At 44.1% G+C, this 19,106-nt stretch overlaps 2 protein-coding genes across 6 annotated transcripts in view; one reads left to right on the forward strand and one right to left on the reverse strand.

The window, feature by feature from the left end:
* The window catches only part of LOC109527487 (adhesion G protein-coupled receptor L1), a 33,981-nt gene extending 30,323 nt beyond the window's left edge, over positions 1–3,658 (forward strand). For 3 of the 4 annotated variants that reach the window (XM_019889470.1, XM_019889473.1, XM_019889471.1), the window contains 2 exons: positions 443–463; positions 739–3,658. In XM_019889470.1, the coding sequence (XP_019745029.1) occupies positions 443–463; positions 739–2,699 (1,982 nt within the window). In that variant the 3' untranslated portion in view covers positions 2,700–3,658. The remainder of the gene's footprint in view (positions 1–442; positions 464–738) is intronic. The other variant, XM_019889472.1, reaches the window with a different exon arrangement.
* Positions 3,659–5,134: 1,476 nt separating this feature from the next.
* On the reverse strand, positions 5,135–11,556 carry LOC109527489 (phospholipid phosphatase 3-like). 2 transcript variants are annotated; one of them, XM_019889474.1, is made up of 7 exons: positions 10,949–11,556; positions 9,061–9,218; positions 8,703–8,989; positions 8,236–8,293; positions 6,128–6,304; positions 5,907–6,054; positions 5,135–5,409 (listed from the first exon to the last, which is right to left on the reverse strand). In XM_019889474.1, the coding sequence occupies exons 1-6, from the start codon at positions 11,043–11,045 to the stop codon at positions 5,956–5,958; spliced, it is 876 nt and encodes a 291-aa protein (XP_019745033.1). In that variant the 5' UTR covers positions 11,046–11,556; the 3' UTR covers positions 5,135–5,409; positions 5,907–5,955. The 2 variants fall into 2 exon arrangements, with proteins under 2 accessions (XP_019745033.1, XP_019745034.1); XM_019889475.1 differs by having other exon boundaries at positions 9,061–9,196; positions 10,949–11,009.
* Positions 11,557–19,106: the final 7,550 nt, after the last annotated feature.

Below are 19,106 nucleotides of genomic sequence, written 5' to 3' on the forward strand. Positions count from 1 at the left end.
ACCACCACCACCACATTCCAAAACCATTCATGTTCGGATCCCTGAAGACTCTAAAATATCCATAGGTGTGATTGTGTGTGTAACAGGCTGTTTGCCTAAATGAAGCCTGTCATTGGCTGGGGACCAGTTCAGGGTGTACCACTGATGACAAGCGTAATAGAAAATGCACGGATGGCTTGATGTTTATTGTTTGTGTTCTCAGAGGAAGCAATTTCCGTAATACTTTTTGTTTTTTCATATCTTCCTAATCCACTTTGAATCAATTATTTTTGCTGGTGACACACGCAAACAAAGATTACAGCCTTGGTGGAAATGCGTTTGTGACTTTTTTCTTTCAACAGATAATTGCTGTATACTTTAGGGCTGCTGTGCTTTTATTTTTATAGTCGTGTTGGAATGTTTTTGACTTTTTTCTTCTCTGTCTCACTCTTACGTGGAGCAGTTGGAACCTTCCGAAACAAGAGTATGAGCTCTTCTTTATTGTGCTCACCCAAGTCATTTAGCACTGTGGTTGTCTTTCATATTTGCACACATTTGTCATATGTAGTAGATCAGAATGACGTTTTTCTCTAAAACAATCACATTATTTTTTTTCCCGTAAAACTGAAAATGCCTCAGTCTTTGGGAAGAAGCTCTACTCATTTGATCATACGTCTACTCATGCAACTCCTTTCAGAACACTATTTTGTTGTCCCGTTTAAGCTTTTCCAACTGTTAATTTCTTGTTTCTTCCTGTAGAAGTTGGTGTGTCGCAGAGTCAAGAATCCTGTGGCTTGGACAGTGTGTGTCTCAACGGAGGCTACACCCCAAATACCTTCACCCTACATGGACTGGGGGCCATGCCTGGATCCCGAGCTGGAGTGGTGGGCAGCACTGACCTTCTGAAGGACGGAGGAGTCGGCATGGGAGGCGATGACATCTCCCCCGCCCTGCTAACCCCGCATGGCGCTGCAGATCTGGGCGCCGGTGCCGCAATGCGTCGGAACTTGTCTGACGCGGCCGCACTGGAGAAGATGATCATCTCTGAGCTGGTACAGAGCAACCTGAGGCCTTCGGGTGACATGCCCGTCCCTCCCGAGCGCTACGGAAGCCTGGCAAGGCCTCATCATCTGGACAGGGCGGCCCTGGCTCACACTGCCACGCTGACTCGGCACGCGCAGCAACCCCAAGAGGGCTGGGCGGCCACCATGCAGCCCACCTCTCGACACAACGCACAAGAGGGTTGGCCGCATTTGAGGCACCACCTACAAGGTGCTGAGACACATTCCTCATCACATGAACAAGATCATGTCACAACACCACACTCACAAGATGGCTGGTCACACGCACGCACTCCAGCAGATGCTGAGTCCCGCGAGTTGCTGAAAGATGGAGAGAGGCTTCAGCTGCAAGGCACTCTGGGTCGTCGAGGGCTCCAGGAACGCCAACAAGCACGTCCCCCCGATGTTCAGGCTCGGCCATACTCCACCCTCAGCCGCACCCCTGGCACCCTGTCCCGCCACCGAACCACAGCCGAGTCAGGTGGAGGGACGGACAAAGAAAGGGAGCGAGACCGGGATCGTTATCGAGACAGACCCTTACCGCCGCCTCCTCCCCCACCCCCGCAGGAGTCAGAGCCCTTGTACAAAGCTCTGGAGGAGCCACTTCTGATGAAACAGCGGGAGGCCGGTGTAGACACTTGGCGAGGAGTGCAGGACAGGGAGAAGGATGAGACATTTCTCCTAAAAAGAGATGGACTTATGGATGAGTGGCGAGGACGTAACAGAGCAAGGGAAGAGTCTTTTAGCTCTCAAACGAGAAATGGAGACATGGCTGAGTGGAGAGGTGGAATAGAAAGAGGAAGGGAGGAACCTCATCTCCTGGAGAAGAGAGATGAAAGGATGGATGCATGGCGGGGAGCGGCAGAGACCGACAGGGAAGAAACGTTCATCACTCAGCGAAAAGATTTTGGGATTGATGGCTGGAGAGCTGGGATGGAGAGAGAGAAGGACAGAGATGGGTGGAGAGTAGGATTTGAACGAGAGAATGAAAAGCAGAAAGACAGAGCACTCGATGTGTGGCGTGGAGGGGTTGATGTAGACAGGGAGGAATCTTTTTTGTTTGAAAGTAACGACAGTGGTCTTGATGGGAGAAAAAGAGGAAAAGATCGAGGTTCGTTCAGGTACCATGGTGACCGAGAGGATTCTGATGGCTTTACTCTGCCTTTGACCCCTGACCTTGACCTTGACCCCGACACCTCACCTATCTACACCCAAGATTCAAACCCCTCGCCACTGTACCCGGGAGACCGTCCATCGCCGCCTCTCGGTCTCTTCCCGCGAAGCTCACCCCCAACCAACATATTTGCTCCCCGAGACGCGAATTCTCCTCCCAACAATCTCTACTCCCGCCATTCACCTCAAGTGTACAGCCGCAGTAGTTCGCCTCCTCGCTTCTACAGCCGCACCTCTCCCCCGACACTCTCCTACCCTGACAGTAGCCCCGAAGGTCCCGAAGAGCTCAGCCCCAGCAGCCCGCCCCAGCAGCCTGCCCTGGAGCTGCCGTACAGCCTCGGGAGACCTCCTCTCGGCCCTCGTCCCAATCACCTGCAAACCTTTTATCAGCCACCACCACCGAAGACTAATGGAGAGGTTATGTACACATCTGAGCCGTCTTCGGAAGGAGACGATGGTCAGATGCAGCGGGTGACAAGCCTGTGACTAGGGCGGTGGTGATCGGGGCATAGAAAACAGGGAGGTGGAGAAGAGCACAACCAACAATAATAAACAAGCAGTTTCTGATGATGATGATGATGATGATGTATCTCAATTGGCCAGTAAAGGTAATGATGATGTCAGAGATGGCTCCTCCCTGCTTCTATCTCCCGATCACCACGAGACTTCCCCCTTGCCCCTTTCTCATTCTTTTGTTATCTTTCGAGAAGTGTGACCATCATTGGCCGTAACTCTTCCTCTGCTCTCCTTCCCTGGACCCCTGCTGTGTCTTCCTGCTTCATCAGTGCTTTATTTTTTACTGGCCCATTATCTGACTTTCTGTTGGTCAATTGGCTGGGTTTTCGCCCTTCCTCGTAGCAAGAGAAAAGTGTTGTGACGGATCAAAGCACTAGTGTGTTGCCAAAAAAAAAAAAATTCTTTTAAAGAACACATGCATGACTTTCTAATGGCTCTTACAAGGCCATGCGTTCTGTAAGAAGGAAATGTTCAAGTGCAAGTGAATGAATGTGTGTTGCTTGATGAGCATGCGTGTGTGCAAGGTGTGTATGTATGCGCGCGTGTGTGTGAGAGTGTATATATACAAATCTTTTATGATTATGATTTATGATTAATGTATCACAGATTAATGTATCACAGAGGAGCATTTTAGCATTGTTGATAGAGGTGGGCCTTCAACGTGTGCCCTCCTCCTGATTTTCAACTTGTTCCATCACATCAAGACCAAAATTTGTCCTCTAGTCGCCAACTGTTGGCAACGGAACAGTTTTCAGTGGAGTCGTCATAGCTACAGCGGAGTTGTCATAGCAACAGAACTATTGTCTCCAGAGCAGATCACGTCAAACCTCAGAACTTTTTCTGCAACCCCTGATAACTTTGTACATATTACCCTCAACTGTTCTAATTGTCTTGTATTGCTATTGACGTTCAAGTAAACGTGAAATTAATCTTTCTTGTCCTTTCTTTGACTATAGAAAGTAAGGCTTAAGACAGTCAGGAGGCATAAAAAAAATGAAGTCAGAATATACCAATGTAGCCTTAGTAGCCCATATAGCCATCCAATCCACCTTTTGATACTTCAGTTCTCAGTTAGATATTTGTGGACTATCAATCCATCCATTTTCTTCCACTTCTCCAGAATCAGGTTGGAGGGCCAGCAGTTTTAGTAGGAAACCCCGGACCTCCGACTTTCCCAAACACATCATACAGTTATTCTGGGAGGATTCCAAAGCCTTGTCCACGTGGGACATGCTGGCCAGAGCCCTCACCGGGGAGGTGTCGAGGAGTCATCCTGATCAGATGTACAAGCTTCCCTTGATGTGGAGGAGCAGCAGCTCTACTCCAAACCCATCCCAAATGACCGAGCTTCTCACCTTCCCTCTTAAGGATTCCTGGCACCTTGCAGGTCTTCAATGTATTCTCCTCACTGATTCACAATGTCCTGTGTCAAGGTCAGCAGTCTCCCATCTCCATTATACAGAGTTAATGGTGTTCCACCTCGTCCAGAAGTCATTCTCCGTGGCCTTAGTTTCCCAATCAGACTTTCATACTTTATACACTATGCTAGCTTTTAAATGAAACCCGTTTTGAAAAATTCACTTGGCAAATCTTGACATAAATTAAGGTCACATTGTGCAACATTTGCACTTTCAACGCCAAGATTGCATCCACTGTGGAGCAAGTCAGGGAATTTTCTGACCTCCGATTGCCACAAAAACAGAATGGCGTTGAGATTCTTACCTGTTTCACACTCTACTTCATCAGCTTTCAAGAGACCAATTTGGAAAAAGTCAATTGGCAAAAAAGTGAAGACAGTGAATTCAAAATGTCTTACTGAGCCAAATGGGCTGCAGAGTCAACGTTTACTTCAGGTCAATTTGGCGATTTTGGTGGCCTCATTGCCATAAAAGTAAAATGGCATTGAATTTCTCATCTGTTTCACACTCTTAGATTTCAGATTAGGCCCACTTTGAATGAGGAGAGTATTCATGCCCTTTGAATACCTTGTAAAGAAAAAGCACTATACAAGCCATTTACCATTTTTGAAAATTACCACCTTTAACAATAAAAGAGTGATGAATAATCAACATTCATTTATTCACTTATTGAAAAACAGTAAATGTAGTAGACATTTATTCAGCAAAAGAAAATATAATACATTTAAAAGATGTCAACCAAAAATAAAAACCAATTATTTGTGAACTCTCAATCTGTTATGTAGTCTGGGAACATAGATACATCCTTTGCATGTTCTCCCCGTGCCTGTGTGGGTTTTCTCCGGGTACTCCGATTTCCTCCACATTCCAAAAACATGCACGGTAGGCTGTTTATCACTCGAAATTGTCTGTAGGTGTGATTGTGAGTGTGAATGGTGGTTAGTCTCTATGTGCCCTGCGATTGATTGGCAACCAGTGTAGGGTGCACCCCGCCAATTGCCCAAAGACAGCTGGGACAGGTTCCAGCACACTCCGCAACCCTCGTGAGGTTGAGCGGATTGGATAACGGATGAATGGATGAACATCGTCATTGTGGTTACACTCAGATTAAGTGCTGTTTCGGATAAAAAAATTGCATATACTTCACATACAGTGGTTGGTCACTGACACAATCATCATAACTGAGTCACAAGGTTGGTTGCACATGACTTCACCAATGAAAAGGAAAAATGGTGTTGCTTCTAGTACAGCTGTGAAGTGTACTTTGTTATCCAATGTGCTAAACAGGAACTGGCAGCATTATGAAAACCTTCAGCAGACAAAGGCAGCAAGCCGGTATTATGCACCTGCTAAACACTAACAACCTGACGTCATAACATGGTGTCTTCAAATCAACATCGTCCTGATTATGTCATGAACAGCAACACTTTTATAAGCATTGCAGACAGCGCTGAAGTGGGTTAACACGAACAGACCATATGGGGTGTCCTGTCTGATCGACCATTACAAAATTTACAATGTAGATGTTGTTGCCATGACAACAATGGACGGTACTGTATTCATCTTAACACACAGCAACACACTGTCACAATGATTTCAAACTTCTCTTGTAGGGCAAAATTACTCACTTTTGCTATGTACTCTTTTCTGTCACACCCTACTCGCCCCTCCACTCACTGATACTGTTGTCCAAAATGTAGAAGTGTGTGGTCTGACTTCACAGGAAACAGTCTCACACGCTTCAGATCCCCACAGGCTCCTTGCTGATGGATGCCGAGGCACGCTGAGAGGGATGGTGGAGGTGAGCTTTAGCAGATGCTGTGGTGTGCTGATAAGTGGTCATTCTGGGTCTCATCTTGGGATTGATGCAAGATGGGTCTCTTAAACATGGAAGAGATGTAGAAGGCCTGACAAGACACAAGAGATGTGAATGAATGTTGGAACCGGCACCAGAAGAACCAAGCAAATGGCGGAACTCACCACCCAGTATGCGGTGAGTGCTCCAAGGATGTAGCCGACAAGGACGTCCGATGGATGGTGTCTGTTGTCGGTGATGCGGGTCAGACCCGTGTAGATGGCCAGCAGAAAAAGAAAGAACTGCAGCACGGGTCTCACTAGGCGGGCTTCGCGACATGTCAATCTCGCTTCAAGATAAAACTATTTTAAAAAAATATATAAAAAACAGTCAGCGTGCTGGCATTTCCGTGCGTCATGTAAAATTGACCGAGCCCTCTATTTAATATGGTGAAGCAATGCAAAGCAACGAATTTCCCCAAACTTCAGCACAGTATGACAGTTCAGGCAACACAAGAGAAGAGTGCGATATATGAAGAGCTTAGCAAATACTTGATAAAGAACAGCCACCGATTTAACTATTTGACGTTTGGTGTATTCTAAGTCGCATTGACCAAAAAACAGAAATCTGTGCTCACGCCATAAATTTGAAGTCATCATTTGTGTTTACATGCAGCTGTCAGGGAATTCACCCGAACATCTTGAACTTTGAATGAAAAGACTCTACTCAACTCAGGAACAGATTGTCTTTTGCTGATCAGCAAAGGGGGCGAAGTTCCTCTAAGGCAACACAAGTCGTGTTTCCTCTCAGATCGAAACCCCACCTTCACACCCCCGCTGACCACTTTTTATTCACAGGATATGCAAAATACAAGTCACATATCAGAAAAACATTCCTCCTCATTTGCATGTCGCGCTTCCCAGCCCAGTCCACCGATATGCCCCTCAGTGGACACCTGGAGGCCAAAACATCTTCCGGTGCAAACAATGGATACCTTGTTAATACAATGGGTAGATTTTACATGAATTGAGACACTGTAACAAACTGGAGGACATCTGCCCTCCCGTAGTTGAACCTTCCTGCCTGTCTTATCAGTTAATGAGGGCCTGGCGTCCTTCAGCTCAAGTTGGCCCTTTTTTCTGTGTGCTCCATTGCGTACAAATTGTGAGAATATAGTGTTCAAGGTCAATCAAGCATATACTGAAATGAAACTTTGAAACATAATATTAAGTTTGTCTTTCTCCATCAGCAGCCCACAATCTTTTTGTGTTGACAGAGGAATGTGTGCTAATGTACGGAGGCCCAGACATGACATGAAGAAAAAAACGCCCTTTATGCGCACAAACTACTAATTTGTATACGAAATAGTTGCAGCGTGCACACGAAGTAGCGCTGACCTCTTATTGGACAAGAGGGTAAACAAATCGAGTGCACCTTCCCTAACTCGCTTCTCACTGACCTATTCAGTGCCTTCAAAAATCCACGAGTTGTTGCATCTGACGTTTTTATTTTTCTCAACATTATGTAGTGATATGACAAAATGTTTTCATTTCATATACATCCACCGGTAACCATTGTCCCACCTAGAGTGTTGCAGTTGCTGGACAATAAAATCGATCCTGTCGTCCAAGTCGTACCTCCACCGGTAAAGCAAGTTTGCTCTCAACAACCTATTCAGTTGTCTCTCGGTTATGATTCCTCGCAATGCCAAGCGTTTCATGATGTCCTTGTAACTCCTCCCGAGCCTAAAATAAATTTCGATCACAGCGTGTGCACAAAGTAGTTTTGTTTTGTTTTTTTCAGAGGTCATGTCTGGGGCTCCATACTAATGTGTTAGAAGCAGTTAGTGTGAAAATTAGCTGATGCAGAAAAAGATAAACCAAAATAAACATCCAAATGAAAATCAACAATCAACATGAGACTAGTACACAAACCCCTTCGTAGTAAGCATAAGCGTGTATAAAAATGTCATCGAATGAGTATGAATGCTCCTCCATCAACACATAAAAATGCAGCTCCTCTCATACAAAAACTCCCAGACAATAGAGGAGAGCAGTGAGGCAGGGAGCCAAGGTCATACCCCTCCCACAGCAAAACAAAGCGACTTCTGTCTCTCATTTCTCCTTCCAGTATTTCCCCTTCTCTGTTTTCTCATGCGTTCACACAGTGCTGCTCACTGGACTGGCGATGGCTGTGTTTCATTCGTTTTCAGCATAAAAGCACTGCTAATTGTAAAATGTGAGGGGCCACACAGCAATAAAGATAGAAAGGAATTTTTATAAAATATACTCACAGCTAAATACAGCATCGTGTACATCGCAAAGGAGGCATGACCAGAGAAGAAGGACTTCCTAAATTGAGAGATAAAAAAATTGAATTATAATAGCTGGAACAAAAACAATTTGGGAGTATGATCTCTAAAGTGTTAAAATGTTACACGGAGTCAAGTCTGAAAAAGTGATGTGCTGATCAGATAGATGGATGGATGGATGGATGGATGGATGGATGGATGGATGGATGGACTCGGTGGTGTAACATCAGCACATCTGAGTATCTGGGAATGAGCTGTGGATGACAGCAGCTGGTGTGAGTGTGCCCATTATGTTTGTTTTATTGTTCTACTGGCGACCGTGGCGCTCTTTTACCAAATGCAATGATCACTTTAAAAATTTAGATGAAAGGAAGGGTTGGACGAGCAGATGAACAAAGGAGCGGCAGCAAGTAAGTTGATTGAGACGTAACACACACACACACACACACCTGGCCTCCTCTATAGAACGGTGGTCAGTACTGTTGCATCTGACAGACTCCAAATAGGTTCCATGCGTGCAGTTGAGTGAGACGTAGGTGACACCACACACCGACAAGAAGTGTGGCCGCAGTCGGCCAATGCTCAGCTTGGCTACGTTTGTCAGGGATTGGCCGACGCAGCAGCCAAACAGGAAGGAGCCCAACTCCTTGTAGAGACAGGACACATACTTGTTCCTGAGGAAGGCCTTGGAGGTGACGCCAAGGAAGCGCACGCGGTAACATTCCCCTACAGCGATCTGCAGGTAGACATGTGGTCACAACGATTATGTTAAGAGTCCAAATGTATGGAATTCACTGTAGTACTCACACCGAGGCCCGTGATAAGGATGCCGCCAGCAATGAGCAGTTTGTCCGATATGACCTCCGACTGCAGGTACGGGTAGGCGATGCTGGTGTCCCCACAAATGAAGCCTCTTGTGTATGGTCTGACCATTTTTAGCTCACTTAAAAAGAAAGGGATGGAAACTGGGGGGGATGAGTGCGATTGTGATTAAAATGATGCTTGCATAGATTCATTCTACAACAAACACAACATTTTTTCGAAAGGTTTAGCAGAGAACAGGACAGTAGAAGAAGAGAAGTGATTTGTTTTTGACTTGAGCTCAACTCTCCGCTGGAAAACAAAAGACTGAATTCTGAAACAAACCAGAGCCAGAAGCTGCCTGACACTGCCTATACCCAACGCCACCCCCCCACCTCCCGATACTCTTCTCTGCCTCCCAGCTCACACTCCTGCATGCACACAATCGAGGAGGCAACTGGACCGACAAAAATGTCCAACACATTGTCCTCTGAACGTTTAAGATAGGGGTTAAAACACACGACCTCTCCGGCCAGCGAGTGTGTGCTGATTAACCACCATGACGTGACCTCTTCCTGTCACTACGAGAGACAGTGACACACACGCACACACGCATGCACCTGGGGCTCATACATATATTTATTTATAGCAAATATAATTCCCCCGATTCCCCACCGACTTTACTCTACCCTGAGAACAAGTGGTTGCTATAGAAACAGTCGAATTCCCTGGGCAATGCACAAAGCAGCTGGCAGAGTCTCTGAGTGTGCATGGGTGGGAAACAAGAGTCTTACATGCGCATAGAGGGAGTGAAAAAAGTTTTGGGGTGAATATATTTCTTTGAATGGCAGCGTGTTCAAGAGAAGTCACCGTACTAAAAACAGCAGCTGCTGAGCAATTTCATGACAAAATGTGGAAACAAAACTGAATCTCTTGTTGGCAAACCTCTGCCTTCGTGACAAAACATCTCGGCATTTGGACTGGTGAGTGCTTACACAACGCCAATGGGACGATGCATTTTGAGGGAACTATTTATATAAGTGAGGAATTTACAAAGCCAATTCCAATGACATTGGAATGTTGAGTTCAACATAAATAAAAACAGAATATATTGATTTGTATCATGTTCAGTCTAGATTTAATTGAATGAACTACAAAGAAAAGATATTTAATATTCAAAAGGATAAACTTTATTTTTTCGCAAATAATCATCAACTCAGAATTTTATGGCTGCAACGTTTGAACGCTGGCTTTCAAACTTTGCAGGGTTCGATTCCTACTCCGGCCTTCCTGTGTGGAGTTTGCATGTTCTCCCCATGCCTGTGTTGGTTTTCTCCGGGTACTCCGGTTTCCGCCCACGTTCCAAAAAAAATGCGTGGCAGGTTAATAGAACACTCTAAATTGTCCCGAGTTGTGAGGGTGAGCACGGATGGTTGTTTGTCTATGTGTGCCCTGTGATTGACTGACAACCAATTCAGGGCGGACCTCGCCTACAGCCCGAAGACAGCTGGGGGATAGGCTCCAGCACACCCCGCAACCCATGTGAGGATAAACACATCAGAAAATGGATGGATGGACAGATAACAATAATAGAAAAAAATAAAAATACACTTCATATCTATCTATCTATCTATCTATCTATCTATCTATCTATCTATCTATCTATCTATCTATCTATCTATCTATCTATGTCTATATCTGTATAGATAGATAGATAGATAGATAGATAGACAGATAGAAATATATATCCATATATAATATATATACCCCCCCCCCCCCGCAATGGGCTGCATTAGCTGAAACTTAAACACGTTTTATTTCACTCCAATTGTTCGGCAGAAAAACGGACTTTTAGCAAGTCAAAAGAAATAGAAAAGACGGATATTATATTCACCTAGGAAAAGGCACAGGACGTCTGAAACCACCAGAAACTTCCTTGCGAATAAAGCTTGTCCACTGTGAGTCAGTTTATTGCCGGTGATGTTCTCCATCCCCGCTGCTGGTGCTGCCGGTTGAGAGCCGCTCTTGGTGTTAATCCCTTTGGGTCGGATAATTTGGTTCGGTCGGAGCTCTGCGCTCACACGGGCGCGCTGTGGTCCCAACTGGTCCAGGTGAACAACTTCTCATCACAAAGTTCAAAGAGCGAAAAAAGCGACGCGTCAGAGCGAAGTTGCCCCTTCACGCGTTTAAGATGTGACGACATCACATCCTCCGGAAGACTCGTTCGAACGGGCAACTAGCATTTGATGGGCATACGTCACGTTAAAACTATGCGTTGCGTGTGGTGGCCTCGCTTTGTCTCGCTGCCATTTTAGCGTTTATCCTCTTGAGGGCTCTGGACCCTATCCCAGCAGACTCCCGGCGGACAACGTCCTGGACTGGTCGCCAGTCGGGCGCAGGGCAGAGTCCAGACAACCGTTCTGGCTTGTCACACTGTTCCTAAGTGGGGACTGAAGTGCCTGCACCGAAGTCTGGCGAATATACCACAATACATCAGTGACAGAAAGAGCCATCATGTCAAATCACTGGGATGTTCAGATCGAGTCTTTTAGAGGGTCTGTGCTCAAAGTTAAAAGTAGGCACATGGGAGAAGAGTTTCTATATGACTCATGAGTGTACTTTGTAAAAGTAGCGTTATCTAACCTTTACTGAGCCATGGAAATCATTTTCCATCATAAAAATCTCACAAAACACCACCAAAAAATGAATGCTGTATTTAACCCATTTAATCCCACCGGTCACATTTGTTAAAGACAACAATGATTTAATTTACAGAGCTCTAAAATTTGTTATTACTGATTACTTAAAAGGGCTACCACCAATGACACCTGATTTTGACTTTTAAATGTCTGGGGAAAATGTGGGATTAAATGGGTTAAAAAGCAATGAACTCGTTCTCGTCTCATTTTACACAAAGAAATTTACTGAGCCTAAAACAGTGTTTTGTTAACCTGGGTTCGATAGAACCCCAGGTGTTCGGTGAATCGGTCTCAGGGGTTCGACTCAACATATCAATTAGTTATGACACGCCCGCTTGGCCATCACTGGCTGCAGATGATCACATTACATTGCTTGTCCAATCAGTGCTGCGGGAAATTTAGTTCGCTCAGTAGTCAGCGTGTGACGGTCGTGATAGTACGGCATGTGATTTTTTTTTTATTATTTCTTTTTAATGTTTTAACACATGCTATGTCGAGCAAAAATGGAAAGTGGTCGGACGAATATGTACCACACGGATTCACATGCACCATGGAACGTGACGGGACTCGGCGTCATCTGCATGATTTGTCATGCCAAGTTGAGCAACTCTACTCTCGCACCGGCAAAACTGAAGGAACACCTCTTGAATCAGATTTTTATTTTTCACTAAGGGTTCGGTGGATCCGCATATGAACTGGTTGGGTTCGGTACCTCTAACAAGGTTAAGAACCACTGCCCTAAAATATAGTCAGAAATGATTTTCTCAGGCCCTCCCTACGAATCAGTCAAGCAATCCTGGAGCCGTCCATGTATTGTGCTGATTTGACCCTCGTGTTGTAGGATGGCAACTGCGCTTTGGAAAATAATTACATCTGAGAAACACATTTATGCAAAAAAAGCGACACTGAGGACATTTGTTTTGATTTTATAGTGTACTCCTTGTTCTTCAGTCAGAGCACTTTGAATGGCCACAGTCCGTTCGTCGCAATCATGGAGAGGAAGAATGTGCTTCCATTAATCACATGGCAAGCAGTTAATAACACATCAGTCTGCAATGCAACCGACCAGAATGTCTAGCCCAGGGCTGTCAAACTCATTTCACATTGTGGGCCACATACGGCCTCGGTCGATGTCAAGTGGGCCGGACCATTAAAATTATACCATGCTCTGCTATAAATAACCAAAATATCATGCATTTCCTTTGTTTTCGTAGAAAGAAGCACAAGAACATTAGGAAAATGTTGAAATTTAATGAACATATCTTTTACAAAACATTTGACAAAATACCTTGACTCTCTATTTCAAGTCGCAGTCTAAATCTGATGATCGGTCCGAAATCCTCTCTGGTATAGTATTCCTCGTCAGGCTAATATTGGCAAAAGCTTGTCGCTTCTCGGGACATACAAGTTCAGCCGCCTTCATCATGCATCGTTTAACAAAGTCACTGTCGGAATACATCTTTGATTCTTATGCTATTTCGCTAGCAATCAGGTAGCTGGCTTTTATTGCTATGTTGCGGCTGTCTCAGTGACAGGCTGAGACCGCTGTTGACTTTTTCTCTGATCAAAACAATGTTGTCTTCTACTCTGATCAAAACAGTGTTCTCCTAGCGGATGATCAATGAATTGCAGCTTGTTAAAATATTCATTCCGTGTCTTTTATGTATTTTTTCACTTTTAAATTATCCTGCGGGCCTGACCGAACCTCCTTGGGGAGGTTCCGGCCCTCGGGTCGTATGTTTGACACCCCTGGCTCTAGCCTGACTGCTCGGTTCTTCCTCGTAAGGTGTCTTGATGTATGTATTATGGTACTGTTTAACCTGACAAACTCTCACCCCGTCCTAAAAGGCTCTGGGGTAACTTGTCAAAAATTGGGTCATTAAAAAAGCCAAAAAAAACAAAAAACAGACCAGAATATATAGATAACTTTTTGTTTAAGTGATAACATTATTTGATTCGTTAAGTCCAACCCCTTGCCGCCCTCTGAAGCAACGTGTCTCAGTTGTGTGAGAACGTGTTAGTGTTATGTTTCTGTTTAGGTCACGTTTTTTTTTTGGTTTCCTCATGTGCCCTTTTTGTCGCCACCTTTTCTCGTCATCTGTGTCCCTTGTGTTTAACCAATCAGCTCCCTCAACCCTTCGTGTCTTGTCCAGGTGTTTCTCCATTTCTCCTCACTTTGCTTGTATTTAGTTCCCTGAGTTCTGTCAGTCTTTATTGGGTCTTTATTGGGTCATTGGGAGTGTGAGTATGTGAATATACGTGTGCTCCTGTCATGTTGTGTTTGTTACTTTGGTTCCTTGTGATTTCCAGGAATTTGTTTGAGTACTTCGAGGTTAGTGTGAGTGGTTTCATCGAATAAGAAGGCAAGATGAACCTCAAAGCGCTATCCATCACCATGTTTTTGTCCAATTTAAATACCTCAGCTACATCGTTCGCCTCCAGCCTGTATGAGTCAAGTGAGCCGCCTTTTACGCCACTAACACAAGCCTCTTCACCTCTCTCAGGAGGCGACGTTGTTGAATGTTAAAGACTGAGGTTTTTGAAGATTAAAGTAAATATGTGTACTGCTGTATTCTTTGTCTTAAATATGTAAAGGATATATAAATACTGTTTACATATTTTAAACATGCTGGTACCTGTGATGTTTCTTGCTTGCAATAACATCAATGATCAGACAGACAACGGCATGTCACTGGTCTGTTGTCAACTGTCTGTAGTCTCAGACCTTCACCAACAGAGGATGCTAACATACTGTGGAACAGCCGTGAAATTCAGGTTCACGTGTAACTGTATGCAACTATTACATCCACGTACAAACACGAAAATTGCTACAGGGGGCAAATTCTACTTGGCGTTTTCTCACTTTTTGCGGATCCGATACCAATTAACAGCGAAAACAGGGATTACTGTATATTTTCACCCAGTTGTTTTCAGAGTGTGTTTTTGTGCACGCACACACACATACTCATGTTTCTTCATTTATGTCCATCCCAGTTCTATTGTTTTTTTTCTTTTTTGATATCATTACGTTGAGCCACCATTTTTTTGTTTTGTTTTGTTTGCGTTTCAGCAAACAAAACAAAACATTTCCTTCATTATGAAAACCGATGTACATATAGTCACTGTCTAAATAATAATCTGTGTAATTTAGAGTCCAGTATATTTCAGCAATAACTGCATACAAACAATGGTATGTTTTAAGTGTGTATTTGCATACATACAGTATTCAGATATACTATATACAGGTGGACAAATAGTTAGCATATCCGCCTCACAGTTCTGTAGTCAGCCTACAAATCTGGCCTCCCTGTGCGGAGTTTGCATGTTCCCTTGTTTGAGTGTATTTTCTCCATCTTCCTCCCACATTTCAAAGCATGTCAGACTCCTAAATTTTCCATAGGTGTGTAACTGGTTATGTTTTTTTTTTAAAATTGGATTAAGGAATAAAGGCTTGGGTTTTTGGCTCTCAGGGATCACATAATTTGCTGACTCTAACTCTGCAATCTCAATTGTGGCTGAAACAAGTTTGAGGCAGCTAGTGGAACTATGTGTCAGGAAAACAAACTTCTCCTTTGCTGACTGTCAAAATGGTTTGCAGCACTGTGAAGGTGAGTGAGCGCTATTGTCAGAGTGAAAAGCGAAAGTGAACACAGTGAAAAGCCCACACCCCTTGCCCTAACTTTTCCCCCTCTTAAGTTTAGTGACGTTCATCTGTATGTCCTATCCTTAACTTCACACCTTGTTATGCTGAACTGTGAGGAAAACACAAAAAAAATGGACAATTTTTTTTTTCCCACAAAGGTTACGGCAGCCTAAAGTTACTAATAGCCAGGAATGACTCACACGACTTTAACTGGCTGGCTTTCATACTGTCATGAGTGTGACATGGTGACTTCCACATCTCTCCCTGTCCCTCCCCCATATCAAGGATCCTCCCATTTTCTCTTGTATATTCTCGAGTGTCGTTTTTCATGATACTCAAATTACCCAAATGCTGACTTCAAAGTCCGCATGTTATGTGTGATTACATCACCTGGAGAGATAATGTCATTTCCACTTTTTCAGTGCAAAATGTTTCAGTGGACTCCACACATCTGAAAAAGAAAAGGGAGCCCAACCACATTGGGAAAAAAAAAAACATTTTTATCATTTCATTGTGATGAATGTCATTCATTTCTTTTGACATATTCTTTTAGTTTTTTGGTTTTAACGTTTTCAAGACAAGAACAAATACAAAAAAAATGCTTAAAAAATCTAATTGTATCTTCCCTTCTTTTTTGAGCACAGTGCAAATGCCTTTTTGACTGTGACAAATTAAACTTAAACACAAAATACTACAACAACGATGCCAAATAATCTGGGTATCTTTATTTCAATTTATTTTCTTCTGTTTTATCTTGACTCTGTTTTTCATCTATGCTATATTTTACAATTAAACGTCACATTGCAATGTTCTTCGTATATTTGCATCGCTGTGAAAGGTTCAGAGCTCATCTCGGGGCTTTCTGTGTGGTGTTTCTCTGGGTACATCAGTGTTAAAAATGTCCACAGCTTGTGTGTTTGAATTGCATTGGTTCTACACTTGCGGCCCGGTGGGCCAGTGGTTAGCGCATTGACCTCAAAGTGCAGAGGTTCAATTCCACCTCCGGCCTCCCTGTGTGGAGTTTGCATGTTCTCCCCGGGCCTGCATGGGTTTTCTCTGGGTACTCTGGTTTCCTCCCACATTCCAAAAACATGCATGGCAGGCTGATTGAACACTCTAAATTGTCCCGAGGTGTGAGTGTACGCGTGGATCGTTGTTCATCTGTGTGTGCCCTGCGATTGGCTGACCAGTTCAGGGTGTCCTCCGCCTACTGCCTCCGAAGACGGCTGGGATAGGCTCCAGCACCCGTGACCCTTTTGAGGATAAAGCGGATCAGAAAATTGATGGATGGATGGATGGATGGTTCTCCAATTGTCCTTGATAGAAAGGGGTGGAGCTACACGGTGGGCAACTGTGGTCGCAGCCACCACTGGACAATTGCCAGACTCTCCAACTTCTGGACATGATTCTGTGTGCAGATAACTGGTTCTGTCTTACTGCCGTTCCCACACGATCTCAAGTGTGTCTCAGCTATCCTCAATGCCTTCCATTCGATGGTGAAAAGACTGCATTTTGTTCAACGGAAGCCACCCTATAGTCGTGGCTATTGACAGCTTGTTGGAGCTCATCGAGTTTCCCTCTCAGTTCGACAAACGAAGACTTTAGAGTCGACCGGTGGTCTGCTAATATGGCCACTAGCATGGACTTGCTAACGGCAGTAGTATCAGCATCTGGCTTTTTCAGCATCTTTATCCCAAAAAATTGTCAGAAAAAGCACACAGGCAAAATATTACAGTTAACCAATATGTCAGGCACTTCTTATACAAATGGGAGTCAAATTTGGAAGTTATACAGCGAGAGCGAGCGGAAAAGACGTCTCTAGTCAATAAGTGCCAAAGCGTAAGTCGAGTATGTGAGTTTTTGGGAGTTTCCCATTATTCATCAGTCGTCAGCAAAACAGGTCCCCATCAATGATGGATTAACGGATGTTCTGTCAATACTAACAGAATGCCCACCAAGAATAACTTAATGCAATCGAAAGCAATGGTTTGGTATTAATCCAATCAGTTCTGGCTTGATCATATATCTCCAATGGCTGCACAGGTGAATGAGGCATCACCACAGCTAGCTTCACTTTGCCACACCATATACAGCTGAGGCATAGACGCAATCAAGAAGGCATCAATGTGTATATATTGTAAATGTTGTCTATAATAATACTTGCCAGTGGTTGTCGCGAAGTGTGCCATTCAAGACAAGGGACTGTAGGAGCAGCAGTGCCACTAGTCTGGGTTCTTTATCATGTCGTTTGATGACCCAGTAAAGGGGTGAGAGTTAAACGTTTATTAAAATATTGGGGGGAAAAAACAACTTTACTAACTTTTCAGATCATTTTACAATATCGTGTTTCCTTGTAAATGTACTGCCGAGCCTAGCCAATCAAAGTTGCCGTTAAGACTGAGATTTCTGGCTTGACCAATGAGAAGCGTAGTACTATCGGCGAGTAGCACAATACAAAAACAAGCAAACAAACAAAGAAAAAAAATACAAAACATGCAAGATAGTGGACTCATAGACACACAAAATGTTATCAAGCAACAAAAAATATTGCGAGAAACAGGGACGGCTCCAGGATGTTTTCTCTCCCTAGGATAAAGGGGCAAAATAGCATATAAGTCAGTACAGTCTAAAAAATATCTTTTATTGTAGCACATAAAATGCTGTAAGGGCTTAAGTGGACCTACCCCTATTTCTGACATTTTCACTCTTACTAAGAGTGGAGTAGAGGTTTATCACGAACAAAAAATATTAAAGAATTGACTCCCCCACGCCACACCACCATGCATTTCATGTGCCCCATTTACGAACGGGTCTGCGTGATTGTGATACACACGCCAGCCGACTTCAGTGAGAGTTCGTGAGCTTGTTCGTTTCGCGCGCCCCCGCAAAGAGGGTCAAAGTCCGGGGTCCATTTTCTTGCACCAGTGCAGCCTTGTTCACACCCAAGAGAAATGTAAGTGCTTCGGTTCACTGAAGAAACGTGATTTTGAGAATCTAGGAGAAAACTGAACAGGAGCATGTACTGGTAGAGAAAACCCATGGAAGCCTGGGGAAAACGTACAAATCCCACACAGAAAGCATGAGCCAAGAATCACAGCATGTGTGGATTGGGCTGAGATGCAGACGTGCTGAACACACTCTGCCACCAGATCTTAATCCACTGGAGGGGGAAAAAATAATTTGCCAAAGGATTTCACAGTATGCAGCAGCAATTTTAAAATATCAAAAGTTTTTAACAATGGCTATTTTCATAAACTGTTTGACAGAAAAGTATCCTCTTCTTGTTTGCTAACTAACTATTTAGATTTGAACAGTCATATAATATGTTCTGGATAGGCAATACAATACAAATGCAATCGAAAAGGCGTGAGGAAAGCGATTGTGCCTCCTTTCGCTCTCTGAGTTGCGTCAACCACTCACCCACATGACGGGGAATTCCTGACGTCACATGAATGCATTAATATGATTGGCTGGCATGGGAGGCGAAACCGTTTGGTGTGGATGTGCCAAAATTGCGCCAGAAAACGTTTTTCCTCTCTTATTCCAATGATGTAACTCAAGCGCTGCACTCCATCCATACCTGCACAGCGTCCCCCGCACCCCGACCACCCTCTACCCCCCAATACCGGTGTTTTTTGTTGTTGTTCTGTTTCATTTGTTTATTTGTAGATTTAACAGGTGCTTTTTTTACTGGCGTTGTTTACCGATTT

This window comes from Hippocampus comes, unplaced genomic scaffold, assembly GCF_001891065.2.
Source record: "Hippocampus comes isolate QL1 unplaced genomic scaffold, H_comes_QL1_v1.1 scaffold86, whole genome shotgun sequence".
NCBI lineage: Eukaryota > Metazoa > Chordata > Actinopteri > Syngnathiformes > Syngnathidae > Hippocampus > Hippocampus comes.

What these genes read in the sequence shown, in the direction of transcription:
- LOC109527489 (XM_019889474.1), bottom strand. Translation starts at nt 11,045, where the DNA reads ATGGAGAACATCACCGGCAATAAACTGACTCACAGTGGACAAGCTTTA. An exon ending in TCCTTATCACGGGCCTCGGT is followed by an intron (nt 8,990 to 9,060) that starts GTGAGTACTACA and finishes GTCTACCTGCAG; the next exon opens with ATCGCTGTAGGGGAATGTTA. An exon ending in CGTTCTATAGAGGAGGCCAG is followed by an intron (nt 8,294 to 8,702) that starts GTGTGTGTGTGT and finishes CTCTCAATTTAG; the next exon opens with GAAGTCCTTCTTCTCTGGTC.